The sequence below is a fragment of the Ochotona princeps genome, chromosome 15, assembly GCF_030435755.1.
Source record: "Ochotona princeps isolate mOchPri1 chromosome 15, mOchPri1.hap1, whole genome shotgun sequence".
Classification (NCBI taxonomy): Eukaryota; Metazoa; Chordata; class Mammalia; order Lagomorpha; family Ochotonidae; genus Ochotona; species Ochotona princeps.
In genome coordinates, this window is record NC_080846.1 from 20,527,282 (window position 1) to 20,544,950 (window position 17,669).

General features: G+C 47.1%; 1 protein-coding gene and 1 long non-coding RNA gene across 4 annotated transcripts in view; one reads left to right on the top strand and one right to left on the bottom strand.

Moving 5' to 3' along the window:
* The window catches only part of LOC131482037 (uncharacterized), a 70,143-nt gene extending 66,496 nt beyond the window's left edge, over positions 1-3,647 (top strand). For all 3 annotated transcript variants that reach the window (XR_009246722.1, XR_009246721.1, XR_009246723.1), the window contains exons 3-4: positions 2,578-2,730; positions 2,998-3,647. This is a non-coding gene — a long non-coding RNA (uncharacterized LOC131482037). The remainder of the gene's footprint in view (positions 1-2,577; positions 2,731-2,997) is intronic.
* The window catches only part of PPM1H (protein phosphatase, Mg2+/Mn2+ dependent 1H), a 219,258-nt gene that overhangs the window by 24,652 nt on the left and 176,937 nt on the right, over positions 1-17,669 (bottom strand). Inside the window, exons 7-8 of the mRNA XM_004582989.4 lie at positions 11,874-11,937; positions 6,729-6,836 (exon numbers count right to left, since the gene is read on the bottom strand). Coding sequence (XP_004583046.2) covers positions 6,729-6,836; positions 11,874-11,937 — 172 coding nt within the window. The remainder of the gene's footprint in view (positions 1-6,728; positions 6,837-11,873; positions 11,938-17,669) is intronic.

Sequence of the window (17,669 nt, forward strand, 5' to 3'; positions counted from 1 at the left end):
CCCTATCCACATTCTTTTTATCCCTTAGGACGCAAGAAACAGGGTTGATGGCTAATTATTCTTTGGCTAGTCTCACTTTCCACATGGCCAAATATTCTTGTTGCTTGAAGATCTGTTTCCCAGTATTCTACTCAATAAACATGTTGGGAAATGTTAGTGAAATTTTATGGTGTTGATGGAACTAGTGTTTGTTACGCCAGGTTTTGTGCTAAGTGTTTTGTATGTGCCATTGAATTTTTTTCTTTGTATTCCTTGGTGTAATAATGCTATTATTCTCTGTATTTACTGAAGAGGAAGCTGAGATTCAGGTACAGTAACTTTCTCAACATCAGTCAGTTAATGTCAAGACAGAGCTTGCAGGCAAGACTGACAGTCAGAATTTCTTAAAGTCATTTTATTTTAGCAAGAAGCTTGAATTAAGAGCAGTACTAGAACTTGAATTTGGATACTCCAATATGGGATTCCAGGGGTCCTAAGCAGCATCTTAACTGTTCTGCCAAACGCTTGCTCCCAGCCTGAATTTTAAGCTACCCTATCACATTGTAAGGTTATTTTGAAAGATCCAGGGGTTTTTTCACTTAGCAGCTTTTCCCTTTTCTACCAACCAGAGACAGTTGCTATTACCATCCTCAAGATCTTCAGCTATGCTTATTTTATACCAATGAATATACTTTCTAAAAAAAAAATTATTTTAGGCCCAGCAGCGTGGCCTAGCGGCTAAAGTCCTCGCCTTGAATGCCCCGGGGCGCCGGTTCAAATCCCGGCAGCTCGATTTCCCATCCAGCTTCCTGCTTGTGGCCTGGGAAAGCAGTTGAGGACTGCCCAAAGCCTTGGGACCCTGGACCCGTGTGGGAGACCTGGAAGAGATTCCTGGTTCCTGGCTTTGGATTGGCGCAGCACCGGCCGTTGCAGTCACTTGGGGAGTAAATCATTGGATGGAAGATCTTCCTCTCTGTCTCTCCTCCTCTCTGTATATCTGACTTTGTAATAAAAATAAGTCTTTAAAAAATTATTTTTATTGGAAAGGCAGAATTATACAGATAAGGAGAGACAGAGAGAAACTTATCTTCTATCCACTGGCTCACTCCTCAAGTGACCACAATGGTTGGAGCAAAGCTAGTCCAAAGCCAGGAGCTTCTTTGTGGTTTCCCATGTGGGTGCAGGGTCCCAAGGCTTTGGGTAATCCTCTACTGTTTTCCAGGCCACAAGCAGGGAGCTGGATGGGAAGGCAGGGAGCTAGATGGGAAGCAGGGCAGCCGGGACCCGAACTGGTGTTCATCTGCAGTGGAGGATTAGCCAGTTGAGCCATCATACCTGCCCTGATGAGTATACTTTTCTATATAAGCACAGTCACATTCTGCTTCACTTGATACAGCACACATGTTCTCTCATGTCATCATCAACTCATATTACTTCTAACAAGTGGGCCTGACTACACAGAAGGCACAAAACACACCATTTCCTAAGATGGGTTTTGATGCGGGCCACAGTAAGTTATCAAGAATCAGAAGATTGTCAATGCAAGACCTTCCTTCAGTATTATGCAGGGACCTTCCACCAGGCAATTTCATAGACGTTCCCATTTGCTTTTCCCAATGACTTGTCTATCTGGGCATTTCCATCTTACCTTTAAGGACAAGAACCCTGTGCACACCGCGGGTAACCCTGGTGCCAGGGGTGCAGTTTAGAGACACAGCACGTTGGGATAAGGCAATTTCAGAACAAAATACCATCTAGGTTAAAACAAAGTCATCAAGAATGAGCTAAATGAGTGATCGGGAGCTATGAAAAACAGCTGGTGGGAATTCTGAAAACCAGGAGGGGAAAATGAAGCCAAGATTAGACTGGGATGGCAGAGGTAGGAGACAGGCTGAGCTGGCCAGAGGACCTGGCTCTGCACACAGTCCCCCCACAAAAGCAGGCCTTGTTCTGCACAGACCCCTGTGAGGGCTGAAGGGCCACAGCCCAGCCTTGGAGCAGTAGCTGGAAAGAGGGTGAGATTCAAAACCCAGGGTCCATGGCAGGCCTGTCATGAACCAAAAAGGGGCGTGGAGGAGGGAACATCTGCAGGCCTGTGCCAAGCTGCCTGAGGAACCCACGTGCAGGGCTGGTGGGGGGGAAATCCGCTGAGTTAACAAACCCCACAACGGACCACCTGAGCTCTTGGAGGATGGTATGAGAACACTCAGTGGTGACTTTCCTTAAGCAAAGGGACAAGGAACCTGGCTGGGGACACTGTCCTCATGGTGAGGGAGAGGTTGTAACCTCCTCTGCTGGTGCTCAGAGCAAACAAGGTGCTGGGGCCCGCAGCAGTCACGAGGCCTGAGTGGGGATGGATGGGGCCTCTTGTGGAATGCTGGGCCTGGCCAGAAACATCCCTGCCTGCAGCCCCGGAAGGCTTGAAGGAGGCTCAGCAGACCTGGCGGCTGCTCCCTGGGTTTGGCAAAGTCGATATTTTTCCAGCGCCTTTGCGTTCAGCAAAACCAAAAATGTGTTTGGCCAGAAAACCTTCTCTAATTTTTAAACCCCTGCACATTTTTTACATAAATTTGATCCACATGTTTTTGATTTCTTTAGATTGAATGCATCAGATTGAATGAGGAGTTCTGATGATGAATGGGAACAATGCTGATCTCCAAGAAGACCCTGGAAGAGCCCCCCTGTCCTTGGAACTAAGTCACAACCCACCCCGCAACTGATGAAACCACCACACTGAGCTGGGTTTGAAATGTATTGCCCGGAAGTGAAACCCAGACAAAACCAAGCGGGGGAGTGTTCTCGGCGAGTCACAGTGGGGAAGGGTAGGTAGCCTGTGGGTGAGGCAGCGAGGACAGGAGCGGAGTCCCTAATTCTTCACTAACTGGACTGAGTACCCCGACCTGGCAAGCTCCCGAGTTTATCACCACCACCCAGGGAAAAGGCGTTTCAGCCTAAGCATGCGGGATGGAAGTCGGAGTGGGGGCCCGAACCTATCCTCTCTTCTGTTCTTTCCTGTAGGAGCTGGTGCAAGCTGCGCCTCCCCTCCCTCTTCCTGGTTCTGCCTAAGGGCTCTCCATCTGGAAGCACTTAAAATGTACAACAATTTTAATCCCAGGCAAGAAGAGCTCAGGATGCACACACCATACCCATTAAGCTACATGTGCAGCACATACTCCTGGTTTGCACAATTCTCTCTGGCCTCCACGTGCACACGCTGTCTTTCCCAGTTACTTTCCCCACTCTCCGCTATCTGAAACTACCTCAACCCGAGGCCCAACCTTTCGCACAGAAGCTCCGGCCTCTGCTGTCACTGCTGCCCTGGGCTCTGAGACAAAGGAGCCTTCCGTAGAGCCCCTTGAATTAGGCCTTCGTGGGTGCTTAGGATCCTGACCAAGGGCAGTCCTGTGAACTCCACCTCTCCTTGATAGAGCTGGGTACAAGTACCAGCTTGTTACCTTATAACTGCATGACTTTGGCAGAATTACTGTTATATTTCCTGTGTCCCAGTTTCCCAATCTGTAAAATGGGTATAATAATTATACTCACCTCAAACAGTTGTTGTAAGGATTAAATGAAATACTGCCTATGAAAATGTGGGTACAAAGGATCAGAAATACTGCTCAAAGGGTACAAAGTTCAGTGAGGAGGAATAAGCTTTAGAGATCTATTATACAGCATGTTGGCTTGGTTAATTGTAACTATAACTACATTATATTATATTACTAACATTTTTTCAATAAAAAAATTTTGTTGTTTGGTCTGTAAGCTGTTCATGCTGTTATTATTAACTATCCATATTAGTTGTCATAATTATAAAAGCTTCCACAGCTTACTTAATCCTATAATTTTTCTAAAAGCATTCACCATTTTGCAGAGTTTGACAGTTTCCTTCTATATCCCCAACCGTCACTAACACTAAGAAGCCAGCAGCCCATCCCCTTACAAACCAGCATCAGCCCAGGAAGGTACCCCGAGGTTTCCCTGCAGGTTCACAAGGACTCTGACTCCTCTCCTGCAGTGAAGCCTGCAGTGTCCTCGTGGGCTCCCCTGCAGCACAGGGAGCAGAGACCCTGCCATCTAACTGCAGAGAGCACGTCCCTGCAAACCAGGCTGAGCCGCTTCTTTATATAAAAAGTCCACACATGCGTGGATAGCAGAGGGTGAGGAGGAGGATTTCCATTCTGCTTCAAGAAGCATAATGGTTCATCTGCGTTTCCTGAGACTCAGGAACGCTGGTGGAAAGACGAAGGCACCATCTCACATGTCTGATAGACGCCTCCCTCCAAGGAGGAACAAGTGAAGACATTTATGAGTTTTCAGCATGATTAAAACAGAAGGGGCTTCAAGGCCCGTTATCTATTGCTTTTTCTCCAGCAAAACATCATTTCAGCAGGAATTCGTGGATCCTGAGGTTGGCTGGAACAGCAGGACCCATAGCCTGCCAGCTTCCAAGGCGCCTCGGACATCTTCTATAGTAATGGCTCTCATCACACAGAATTGCTAAGAGGACTCCCAGGGAGAATATTTGTACGCTCTGGGAGAGCATTTACTATTTCCAGCAAGCTCACTTCATCTGAAACCCTGGATGAGGTCAAGAAATATGTATCTTCCGTGTATAATAGTTCCCAGCAATTTCTCTCTCAGTGGCCTTTTAGTCCCCTTTGTCTACATGTATTTTTGGACACAGCTTGTGCTCACAGAAGGTGCAGCAGTGGAAGACACAAACGAAAGGCAGAGACATAAGTAACTTGTGGCCTAGTCTTTACTAATCAGATTCCTCTTAAATGTTGTGGAACTGGGGGTGGGAAAGTGGGTCACTTGGCAGCACAGACATGTGGCAAGTGACTGTCATGTTAATGAAAGACAGAATTCTTTCACTGGGGCTGTGTGGGGAGGCTCTCCAGGACACAGCACTCTCCCATTAACCCTCACTGCTCACGAATTATTTTGCGGACATCACAAACATGTATTCTAATATACTATAAACACCTCCTTTCTTGGAGTTAACTTGAGACACTATTTTTTCCAATCAAAAGCGCCTTCATGAGGAGGAACATGCATGGAGTTATGTCTAGCTGTCCTTGGCATTTCCCATGCATGACATTGCCTAAATAGTTCATTACATAGCATGGCAACCTGGTACCCTGTACTACAGAAATTAGACAAGTTGAAGCTTTTTCTCCTGGGGTTGCTTGCAGAGAGTGAAGACGGTCACGTGACACAGTTTTGGTCAATGAAATGCAAGCATGCATCTGTTCAGACAGAAGCTACCCCTCCTTCTTGTATGGCAGGAAAATATTATTCTTGGAGTTGCTGCCACTACCTTGCAGCCATGAAGGAAAGGCCAAGAGACAGACAGAGATGCCGGCCCTGATGCATTTGAGGTACTGTACCAACAGTGGTAGCCATCAAATCTCAGTCTTCTTTTTCTGTGAGTAAATCTCTTTCTATAGAAGTACCTGAGGCCAGTAGGAGGTGGTCAAGATAAGGTCACAGGAGGAGGGGAGTGCGTCAAGATGGCTCAGTGGCTTCATACGGTGTCCTCTGATATGTTTTTAGGTACTCAGAGGCTCTCACTGGACACTGGGTACTTGCCAGTGCCATACTCTAGCCTCCCTGAGCCTCCGAAACAAGCAGCTAAATAAACCTCTCTTGCAGATAAATGAGCCAGGCTGTGGTATTCCATTACAGCAGCAAAAGCAAAGTGTCTTCTAAATGATCTACATTGAAAGGGAACATAGAGGGCCCCAGTGCGATAGCATAGTGGTTAAGGTCCTTGCCTTGAATGTGCCGGGATCCCATGTGGGCACTGGTTCTAATCCTGGCATCTCCATTTCCCATCCAGCTTCCTGCTTGTGGCCTGGGAAAGCAGTCGAGGACGGCCCAAAGCATTGGGACCCTACACCTCTGTGGGAGACCCGGAGGAAGCTCCTGGCTCCTGGTTCCTGGCTTTGGATCGGCACAGCACTGGCCGTTGTGGCCACTTAGGGAGCGAATCATCGGACGGAAGATCTTCCTCTCTGTCTCTCCTCTCTGTACATCTGCCTTTCCAAAAAAAGAAAGGGAACATAGAACCTGATGGGAAACACAAACAATGTGTTTTTCAATTCACTTCTCCAAATATCAATGGACTGCAGCCTCCCAGGTAACTAAGACCTAGCAAAAGGATAAGGTGTGTGCATGAGACTGGCCGAAGGCTGATAGTGAAAATGCTGGAAGAGAAAGTTCTCTCACATCTCTCCGCAGTGGACAGATACAACGTCTGCCCGTGGGAGGAGAAAGCTGAGCTACACTAGAGGAGAATCATTTGGATATCTGGGGAACGGGAGAGAGAGTAAGAGAGGGAGGGCATCCCTGGCAGGAGGAGTTGAGTAAATATAAGAAATTGTAGGTTAAGTACAGCAAACAGCACGTTCACTCCCTTGGCGCAAGTGAACCAAGATCAGGCTACAAAGTTAGACCCCACTATGGCAAACTTTGAAAGCCAATGGAAGAAGTCTGGTTTGAGGAGTCACCCGATAACATATGGACGGATGGATGGATGGATCGGGGGCGGGAGAGGTAGGGAATACCGCTAGAAGGCTATGTAGCCATCCAGGTGGGAGATGGTGAAGGCATGAATAAAGCACAAAGAGAAACAGAAATGAGAGCAAGCAGAAGGGCATGTGACACAAATTGGGCTGTCTGGATGTGGGAAAGATTAACAGCAAATATTTCATTGTTATAACAAACAAAATCCCATGCGGTACCTCTGGAGCTGAAGACAGGAATGGCTTTATGTAGATATTGGAGTCATGAACCTTCAGGTCATGGTCCCCGAGTCCCCTGGTCACTCCGATAGTTGCCATTACCCGGGCCTAGGAGAGTAAGCAAGATCATTAGAAACCCACGTGCGCACACGCACACACACACGCACCAGGGCAAGCATCCCGTAGCTGGTACCTAATAGCAGTGGGAGGATTTTCCAGTTCCTCCACCCGTCTATGTCTCTTGCTAGTAATTCATGTGAGTGACTGTTTCCAAGGAAGGGGGTGACCACAATCACTTCCATATTGGAGGAGTGCTTTTCCTATGCACTGGCTTAAGCTCTGTGGGCTGCTGTTGTCTCTTCAGCTGGCTCCAGTGGAGACTGGAAGGAAGAGTGCCTGACATCCTAATCCCAGTGTGTACAGGATGCCTAAAGCTTCAAGGATCAGCTCGTGCCAAAGCCAACAAGATGGAGCCCTTCTTCGTTCATCTCAGCCATCCTGTGGCACACACCCACTGTATCTGCTGAACAACTAAATTCCTAGCTGGGAAGGGCACTAGCAAAAGATGCAAATGGTCAGAAGCAGCTCAGCTCAGCTCAGCTCCTCTTTTAAAATTACTTAAGTTTTTAAAAGATAGAGTTTCTCTCTCTCTCACACACACACAAAGAGAGAAAGAGGGAGAGGTTGAGAGGGAAAGAAAGACATCTTCTATCAGCAATTCCATTTGGATTTCCCACATGGGTTGCAGAGACCTAAGTACCCGAGTTGTTATCCGTTGCTTTCTCAGGCACATTAGTGGGAAGCTAGACTGGAAGAATAGCATCCTGGATTTGAACTGGTGCTCCAACATGACATGTGGGCATTGCTACCAGTGGCTTGGCCTGCAGTTCTACAGTGCTTGCCCTCTCCTCTTTATTATTTTTCATGATTGGAGAAAAGAACTCATGAACAACTGTCAGCTGTTCCATTAACATCCTCCTAAACTACTTCTGGGTATAAAGGAACAAAAATGCCAATGAGTGTTTATCTAGGCAGAGACCTCTGGCCTTAGACTTCATGCTTTCTTATCTGTTTTTTTGAACAGCTTAAAGAAACAGCACTATTATACTACCATCTATACAGCCAGGCTGATGTCTCCTGAGGTGCCAAATACTTGATTTACTCAAGCTCCTACTGAACACCCACCAGGTGTGCAGGCCCCACACGTCTAAAGCTTCACACCTAAAATAACTTGGCAAAAGAGACAGGGGCTAATATGAGCTAATATGAGCAAATGCTGAAAGACACACATACATGATGGGCTATGGGAGAATAGAGGAGGTAAAAATTCTGCTGAGAAGGTTCTATGGAAGATGTGGTACTACGGGAAAAGCTGAGACAGCAAGGGGGGAGAGGACGGAGATGGGGGAAAGAGGAGCAAGAGAGGCAGGGGGTGAAGGAGAGAGTGGAGGTCATTGTGGGTGCAATGAAGCCCAGTGGTCTAACTCGTAGGAATCATCAATAACGTATCCAAGGGCTGAGCTTTAACCTTCACCCTAGTACTTGTGCAATAAGATAACTGCCCCGCAGCAGGATGAACCAGATAACAATCTAACAGGTCAGCTTCAGCTTTCTCCTAGTCTACTCAGTGGCCTGTGGGGCTGTGGGGCTGGTCTCCGATCACAAGGTAGGCAGCGTTCACACTGAGGCACAAATGAAACCATGGCAAGAGCCTAAGGGCACAAACGCAAGCCATGAGAGACTGGTCAGGATGCAGAGTCCCTCCCCCCGAGAGGAGCTCCCTTCTAGCTCTGGGGCGTCCGATTTGAAATATGAAAATTTCTGACTCGCTAGTAGCCCATTTGTCTTCAACCCTAGTAGCAACTTCTCCGGATGAAAAGAGCATAGACCTTGTTTCTGTCTGAAGAAATGGATTCCTGCTAGTGACTGGGCTGTTTATAAAGTACACAGGTGTCAGGTCTGGGCGCGGTTAGCCTAGTGGCTGAAGTCCTTGCCTTACACATGCTGTACTGGTGGCCCTGCTTCCTCCCCAGCTCCCTGCTTGTGGCCTATGAGAATGGTTTAGGATGGCCTGAGGCCTTGGGACCCGCAGGAGGCTTCTGGCTCCAGATCAGGGGGCTCCAGCTGTTGTGGCCGCTTGGGGTGTGAGTCAGCAAACAGAAGATCTTCCTCTCTCTCTCTCTCCTCTCTGTAATATCTGACTTCCCAATAAAAATAAATATTTTTTTAAAAAGTACACAGCTGTCACCCTCATGCATCCTTAATAGCATTTGTGAAAATTTAAGGAAAATCAAGGCCTGGCAGTATCGCGACACCTGACCAGGCAAGCATGGAGTCTTCAAACAGGGATGGTGTGCACCTTCAGTCAGGCTGAGTGCACATGCAGTAGCTTCTGGACAGATCAGCAGGTGCCATGAGAGAACCAGCCAGCTGCTCATCACAGGACTATCAGGCTTAATCAACTGAAATGATGTTTTGAATCTTTCACTTAGCTAGGAAAATTTCTCTTCCTTTAAAACGTACTGTTGGTAAGCTGTTAAGAGGACATCAGTCCCTTTACCTGTTGCCCTAAGCAGCATGCTGCTGTAGCTGAACGGCTTACTGAATTCTTCAGCATTTGTTAGATGTGTATTTGATATGGGTCAGGTACCAGACTAGAAAGGTACTAGGGACGCACACATGCACACACACACGTTCTAGTACAACGGTATCTGTCAGTTTACTCATGAGTCATTTCTTTTTGATATAAGCTCCTGAATGCTGAAAAGGATTTACATTGGAAATTCTTCATGTCAGCACATTTTTCACTTCTGCTTGGAACTCTGAGCAACAAGCTGAAATGTATTCGTGTCAGAGGAGGAATGCGATGATTCAGCAAGTGCCCGTTCCCGGATTTCAACCCCTTCCAGGTCTCTGTTGGTGGACCTCCAAGATCGACAGCCTTCCTCGGGCTCAACAACATCTTGTTCAGTGTTGGCTTGTGGCTGGGATCCTGGGAGCCGATGATGGCCTTAGCTGGGGCTCAGGCTTTTGGGACCCCAATGGCTCAATTACTGTGAAACTTCAGAGTCTCTTTCCTGGGAAGTGAGGGGTGAAGCCAATGAAAAGGCAGACTTTGCAAAGCCTGAGCTTGCCTGATGGAGTCTGAGAAGAATAAGAATGTAGTTAGGCCTTTGCAGAGCCGGAGCTGCAGGGGGCTTCCACCTTTGCGGAGCTGGAGTTGCTAGGGGCTTCATTCTGTTCTATGAACTCTGGGTCTAGGGACTCATGCTGGGGGCTGTTGGAGCAGGCTTGAGATCACACACAGTTTCTGTTCCAAGGGCGAGTGGGGATGGGGGATGGAAAGTTATGCCCACTGGCTGTGCTTGGAGTCTCTCTCTCACACACACTTGTGTCCCAGGTGAGTGGAGAGGTAAGGTCCCAAACTTGCACATATGCCAGAGAACAGGTCTGGGAACCCATCTATGATTTTGGATGTCTGGTGGGTAAGCAGAGCTCCAGACCAGCATGCCATCTCAGCAGAAGACAGGGTTTGGGAAGATAGGATGTGGGTCATGCCGGGCTAGGTTATTACACCTAACAATTTGCATGAGCCAGGGATGGGAGCACACTAGACAGGGCTGGACTGCAGTAATCATCAGTGAGAGTTGGGGTAGGGTGCAGGCTGCACCATCTGATGGCAAAGGCTAAGACGGGGGATGAGCTATGCTGAGCTGAGTTAAAACAACCATTATTATGTGCAAGACATGTGGCTGGGAACAGGCTTGGTTGGGGGCAAACTGGGCTGGGCCAGGCTACACCATCTGCTAGCAAACGCCAAGGAAGGCTGGCCATGCGGACTGGGCCACTGTACCCAACAGCACGTGATACCTGGAGGGGTAGGGAAGTGCGAGCCCAGTAGGGGTACTGCTGGGGCAGAGGTTCCCTACTGAGACACTACTGTCATTGGTGAGCATGAGAGCTGGAATAGGGGCAGACCAGGCTGGGCAGGGCCATGACACCTGCTGGTCTGCATGTGAACTGGGTTGGGGGAGAGCGAGGCTGGGCTAACTGTACCCAGAGTAAGTGCAGGCTGGTTGAGCTTTGTCGCAGCATCAACTGCAAGTGTTTGGACTAGGGGCAAACCCTGTCAAGCTAGACTGCAGAACCACCTGGAGAGTATAAGATCTGGGACTGGGAGTGGGTCCATCAGGGAAACTATGGGCACTTCTCTGATGAGTTGCAACTCTCTGGTGAGCATGAGAACCAGGGCTGGGGGGCAGGCTTGGCTAGACAGGTGGTGGCACACACTGGCATGAGTATGGGCTAGACAGCAGGACTGACTGGATTGAGCTAGGCTTCAATGCCCATTGACACATATGAAAGCTGAATGGGATGTGGGAAAGACTGGACCAGTCTGCTGCGCATACTGGCAAATACAGAAACCAGGGCTAGAGACTGACATAATGGGGGTTATTAGGGGTCACTCCGACTAGGCTGCAACTCCCACAAGTGTATGTGAGGGCTGAGTGTGTAGCATCCACTGGTTTATGTAAGAGACAGGGCTGGAGACAGAACTGACCCAGCAATTACCTACCAGTGTGTGCATAGGCTGACATGGGTGAAGGACAAAGCTGGATCCCATACTGGCAAGCACACATGAGAGCCAGGTTTGAGATCACTTCAAATGAGGTTTCTTTGAGGATACCCCCAACTGAATTGCTGGACTCAGTACCCCAACCATGGGGAGAATCCACCCTAATCAACTATGTAAACATCATCAAAATTTTTTTTTTAAAAAAAGAATGTAGACAACCGTGACATTCTTCTGGTGTATCCCCTAGCTGGCAGAGTGGCTCTGCCTGAACTGTGCTAACTCACAGTTACCTTGTGCATCTAACACAGACAGCTTAACCTTGACTCCTAGCTTGTTGTCAGATAGCACAGGAGAGGGGGAAGGTGGAAGTGACCAGGTTTGAACACTGCCATCACTTTCACAACACTAACTTGAGTCACTTGTGCTCATTGCCTCTCTATCCCCAACTCCCCTCACCCTCCAGACAGGAGGCCTAAAGGAGAGGGCTGTGTTCTATTTTCTAAGCTGTCAAGGCTATAAAATCCTGAGCACAAAGATTATATGGAGTGGCAGCAGGACACAATACCTACCTTCTTGCCTTCTCCATAAATAAGAGGAAATTTCAAGTCATCATCCTCAATGGTTTTGTATGCCCTGTAGGGAGATAAATCACATTTTAAAAAAGCTTTGCACTCAGTTAGTGACCTGTTGCCCTAACAAAGGCTGTTAGTACTTAATTTTCCCTAGTACTGTCATGTACTCACCACACTGCCTGTCTCATTCTTTTTTAAAAAAGATTTGTTTATTTTTATTGGAAAGGCAGATGAACAGAGAGGAGGAAAGAAAGAGAGAAAGACTTTCCATCTTCTGGTTCACTCCTCAAGTGGCCATAATGTCTGGAGCTGAGCTGATCTGAAGCCAGTAGCTTTTTCCAAGTCTCCCATGCGAGTGCGGGGTTGCAAGGCTTTGGCCCATCCTCGACTGTTTTCCCAGGTTACAAGCAGGGAGCTGGATGGGAAATGGAGCATCCAGGACACAAGCCGACATCCATATGGGATCCAGGCATGTGCAAGGTGAGGATTTAGCCACTAGGCCATCGTGTTGGGTCTGTCTCATTCTTTATATACAGTTATTCTCCTTAAAGAACTGCATGTGTATATGTGTCTATTTTAGCTAATCAGGAAATACCAAATCTTCATATTCTGTGAAATGAGCACATTCTTCATTAGGGAACAGGAAGAAGGGTGTAGCCCATAGTGTCTGCACAGCAACCCAGTGGCCCAGCAACAGTGGCTGGGTTCTCAACAACAGTCTGAAACTGTGAGAGACACCAGCGCTTGGGGTGGATGGTAAGTGAACCTGAGCAGAGAGCCAGTTCTCATGGTCTGGGGTTGTATACACCAAAGCAAACTCGTACTGGGAAGATGGGAGGAGGAATATTTTTCCAATTTTTTAGTTGAGAGAAAGATGGGCATTCCCATTTGATGGTTTACTCCCTCCCCTCCCGCCAAAGGCCAGGGCAAAGCCAGGTGGTAGGAACATGTTAATAGGGACACAAACACTTGACTCATCGCCGCTGCCCCCCTGGGTTTGCACTAGCAGGAAGCTGGCGTCAGGAGCCAGAGCCAGGAATCAAACACAGGTACTCTGATGTAGCGTTTGGATTTCTCATCTGTTAACACATAATGATGGAGATGATTTAGTGCCTGCCTCACCTCACTATGATACTCAAGCTAGCATTAAGTCTTTGTTTCACAATACCTTTTAAGTGCCCATTCAATATAAACAAAGAAAATCCAGCTTAGGCTTTAGTGCTTTATTCCAGCCAAAGTTAAGGTGAGAAAGTAAATGAAGCCTGTGTCTTGCAGGTTTGCTCAAAAACAAGTTGAAAAAAAACACAAATGAGCAAATAAACACTGTGTCTACTCTGGGACAGCTGGCTTCACCGTGTTCTCTCATCTATAAAATGAGGATCACACATAGGACACAGAGCAATCAGTGGCAGCTATTCCTAAAATCGAGTAATTAATTCAAGGCATCCAATTTCCCTCTCTGCAGATGGGGACAGCACTGCCTGTTTACCTTCTCAAGAAAGCTAGCAGGAAGACCAAGTAAAACAGGGAGAATCTTCAAGGTTAGCAACTAGAAATAGATGCTTTTCTAAAAGAGTATGTCGAGTACACAGGGAAAAAATAACTTAGTAAATGCCTGACAGGTCCTGGATAAATGAAAGAACACAACCCCAAAGTCAGAACAGGTGTAGCCTCATTTTCCAGCGAGCCAGTAGTAAAGTTCTGGTCCCAGTCGCACTTCTGCTCCTATTTGGCCCCACTTTCCGTGTAGCCTGGGGCACTGGGGCACGTGGGTACTCTCTGGGCCACCAGACCCTCTGGTGCTCACTCACAGGGTCATGGTGAGGATTAAAGTTGGGTAATGAATGTGAAAAACTTAGAAATTATGAGTGCGTCCCAAAAAGCTCATGGAAAATCTGAGAAATAAAAAACCTACACATACATTTCAAAAAATTTTTTGCACCAAAATAAACATTTTAAAAATTAGTTTTATTCTGTTTGAAAAGGAGAGGTAGACACAGAGACCTTCCATCCAGTGGTTCACTCCTCAAACACCTGCAGTAGCTACAGCTGACAGGTGGAAACCAGGAACCCAAACACCTGAAGTATTACCTGCTGCCGCTCAGGCAATAGTAGAAAGCTGGATTCAAGTATAGAATCCAAGATTCAGAACAATATTTCAATGAGCTGTGGTGTCCCAAGCAATGTCTTAATTGCATTTACTCCAATAAATACATTTTTTAGTTCTATTTTTCACGAACTTTTTGATGTACTCTCACACTTAACCAGTGGCTGGCATATGTTGAGGTCTCCCCAGTGCTAGTTATTTTCCCCACTGCTATCACATGAGCCCTGCGATATTCTAGGAGTTGATTTTCAAAGAAGGAGCAATACTATTTCCTTCCCCCACATCTACCAAATTAACACAAAATAGAAATAGTCACTTTGAAGTATTATGTGTTCACATGAACTATTTTGAATGCTGGTCTACAAGTCTCTTGAGGAACAAAGAAAGCTATTATTAGAACCCAGTCCCAGCTTGAGGATTGAATGAGTTTGCAGATGAGTGGTTCTCAACCTTGGCAGCATATTCAGTCTGCTGTGAGGGTTTTAACATACCCTGACACCCACGCCACATCTCAGAGCAACTAAATCAGAATCTCCAGGGTTGGGACTCAGCCATCAGGATTTTCCAAAACTTCCCAGGCCATTCCTCATGTGCAAGCAAGACTGAGATCCATTACAGATCAAACGCCATGCACTGATAAGCTAACGTTCCAAGTGAGTGATACCATGAGGCCCTCACCAGCTTAGGATAAGAGACTACAGGGAGACTCCAAAGAGGGAACGAAATGGTCTGAGAAAGGCTGTGCACGGACGGGATTAGGATCTGGGCAGAGTGACAGGCCCAGGTAGGGAGGAGGGGATGCAAGGGATGAAATGTACATAAAAGGTGTACCCAATAATAGATAGCTGATTACGTGAGCAAATCGATGAAGACTTCCTTCCCCATCCAGAGGCCTTATTCTGTGCCTATGTCTTCTCGTGCTCTACACATATTTACAGAACAAAAGTCATCAGCCTCCTGTTTTCTTGGCTTGCCAGTGTGCCATATTCCCATAGCTGCTTGTTTGGAAGCCAGGCCCTGCTTGCCTCTGGCTCAGCTGGCTGTGTGCTGCTCTCACTGTCTCAGGCATGGCCTTTGGACAGCTGGACTTGGGAGGTTCCCATGCCACCACATGATATTCCTTTATCCCTCTGATCTGTAGTAACTGCAGGACTCCTCAGCCATGAATGCACCCCATCTCCGAGTCACCTTTGTAATCTTCATCAGATAAAGCTTGCTCGTATTTTTCACCTGGCTAGGAGGCCTGCTGGCAAATCTCCCAAAAGCATTTCTCTCTGAAAACCCAGTCCTCAATCTTCAGCGTAACATTCTCTACTGGTTTCTCATCATCTTAAAATATAATCCAACCTTGAGGCTCTCCATGATCTTTTATTCCTCTGCTGTACATTCCTAGCCCTGCTTTCCTATTGGTTCTTTAACAGACCGCAGGGCCTTCTGTCTCCCTGCATGGGCCATTCCATCCCCTTTCCCTGATATTCCCTCAGCTGGCTTCAGACCATTCATCTAACAGTAATGGGACACGTGCTTATTAGCCTAGAGGTTAAGACGTCAGTTAAGACACACATTCCCTATTGCAGGACATGGGTTGAAGCCCTCGCTCTAGCTCCTCATTCCAGCTCCCTAATAGTGTGTACCCTGAGCTGCCAGGGTGATATAATTGAGTCCCTGCCACTGACATGGGAGACCTAACCCAAGTTCCTTGTTCCTGGTGTCTGCCTGGCTCAGCCCAGGTTGCTGGAGACATCAGGGGAGTGAATCAAAGGACAGGAGCCCACTCCTTCTGTCTCTACCAAAGAAATCTAAGTTGAAACAGACAGTTCTAAAAAGAATAGAACACTACACCTCCCTGTTACTGTTTATCCACCGCCCCGGCCCCAGCTCTTCACGTCACTCATGTGGCATAATTTGAAACTACTTGTGTGTTAATTTGTTCGCTTATATTTGGCTTCCTTTATTTGAACATGAGTTAGGCAGATCCACTCTTCAAATTCACTGATATACTGAAATGCCTGTCATAGTGGGGCTAGCCCAGGAGAATACCAGGAGCTGGGAATCTAATCTGGGTCTCCCAGGTACTTGGCAGGGACAACTAGAGGCACTTCCTGCTGTCTCCCAGGATTTACATTAGCAGGAAACTGCAATCCACAGTGGATTTGGGACTAGAATTCAGGCATTCTGATATGGGATGTGGGGATCTCAACTGGCACCCGAACAACTATGCAAACCTCATCTCTTTGTACTACTTTACAATATAAATTCTTGGTTTCTTCATATTGCATTTCAATAAAGACATAAAAATACCATTTGTGCCCCTCTTGTCTGCTATTTTTCCAGCTCATTTCTATGTACCACTCCAGCAGTCTTTTTTTCTTCCTCACAGCTGTTCTCCAGTGCATATGGGTATCAGACGAGACTGGGTGCGTTCAGGGTGGTATGGCCATAGGAAGTGCACATGGTTATTACCAAGACAGTTTCCTTGTGGCTTCACTTGGCTTAATGGCAAGTTTCCTGCTTAAGCCAGCGCTTGCTGGGCTTTGCTGGATTCCTCCACTTCCAGCCCAAGCCTGTGCTCTGACTTCTTAAAACACAGGCCAGGGACCCAGAGTTCTCGCTTCAGTGTCACCCACTGAGAACACTTCCCACGATCTTCTCTTTCCTAAATTGTGACCTTTGACTAAAAGATGGACAGAAATACCACTCATTTCCCTGAGCCCCGATTTCCTTAGCAGGACACCGAAGTTGCTGAAGATGGATGTGAATCCAGCAGGGGAGTGAGACCCTCCCTTTTGGGGACTGCAATATTTCCAGTGACACACTCCAATGAGTCACATTCTTCCAATAACTTCTCTACTCTTGGAAGCCTCTCTTCCCCTGGGGATCTTCCTTCCTGGATGCACTCTGCCCTCTCGGCATCAGCCACTGTGGGACATTAAAGCTCACCAGGCTCAGAGCTAGGAGGCTTTGAAGTCACATCTCAATCCTCCCAGGCACTGGTGGCGTAAACTGGGGAAAAGTCCCTCCAGCCTCCCTGAATTTGTTGCTTCAGATGAAAATGTCAGGGGATGCATATGAAAAGATGCTCAGGCTCCCTAGCCATCAGAGAGATACAAATAAAAACCACATTGAGGTGCCACCTAACTCCAGTGAGATTGGCCAATATTCAGAACTCAAGTAACAACACCTGCTAGTGTGGATGTGGGGAGGCAGGCACCCTCCTTCACTGCTGGTGGGAGTGTAGGCTGGTACAACTGCTGTGGAAATCAGTATGGAGAGTGCTTGGAGAATTGCAAATAAATCTGCCATATGACCCAGCTATCCCGTTCCTAGGAATATACCCAATAGAAATGAAAACTGCATATGAGAAGGGGACCTGTAATCCTATATTTGCAGCAGCACAATCTACAATAGTAAAGATATGGAAACAAACCAGATATGCTTCCAAAGAATGGTTAAAGAACTGTGGTACATCTACTCCATGGAATATTATTCAGCTGTTAAGAATGAAATTATGCCATTTACAACCAGGTGGTCCCACCTAGAGACCATTTTGCTCAGTGAAATGATTCAATCACAAAAGAACAAATACCGTGTGTTCTCTCTTGGAAACCATCATGGAAAGTCTTCAATAACCCGATCCATACTGGATCCATACTGGATTTTTTTTTTGGCTACATCTCATGTGTTTT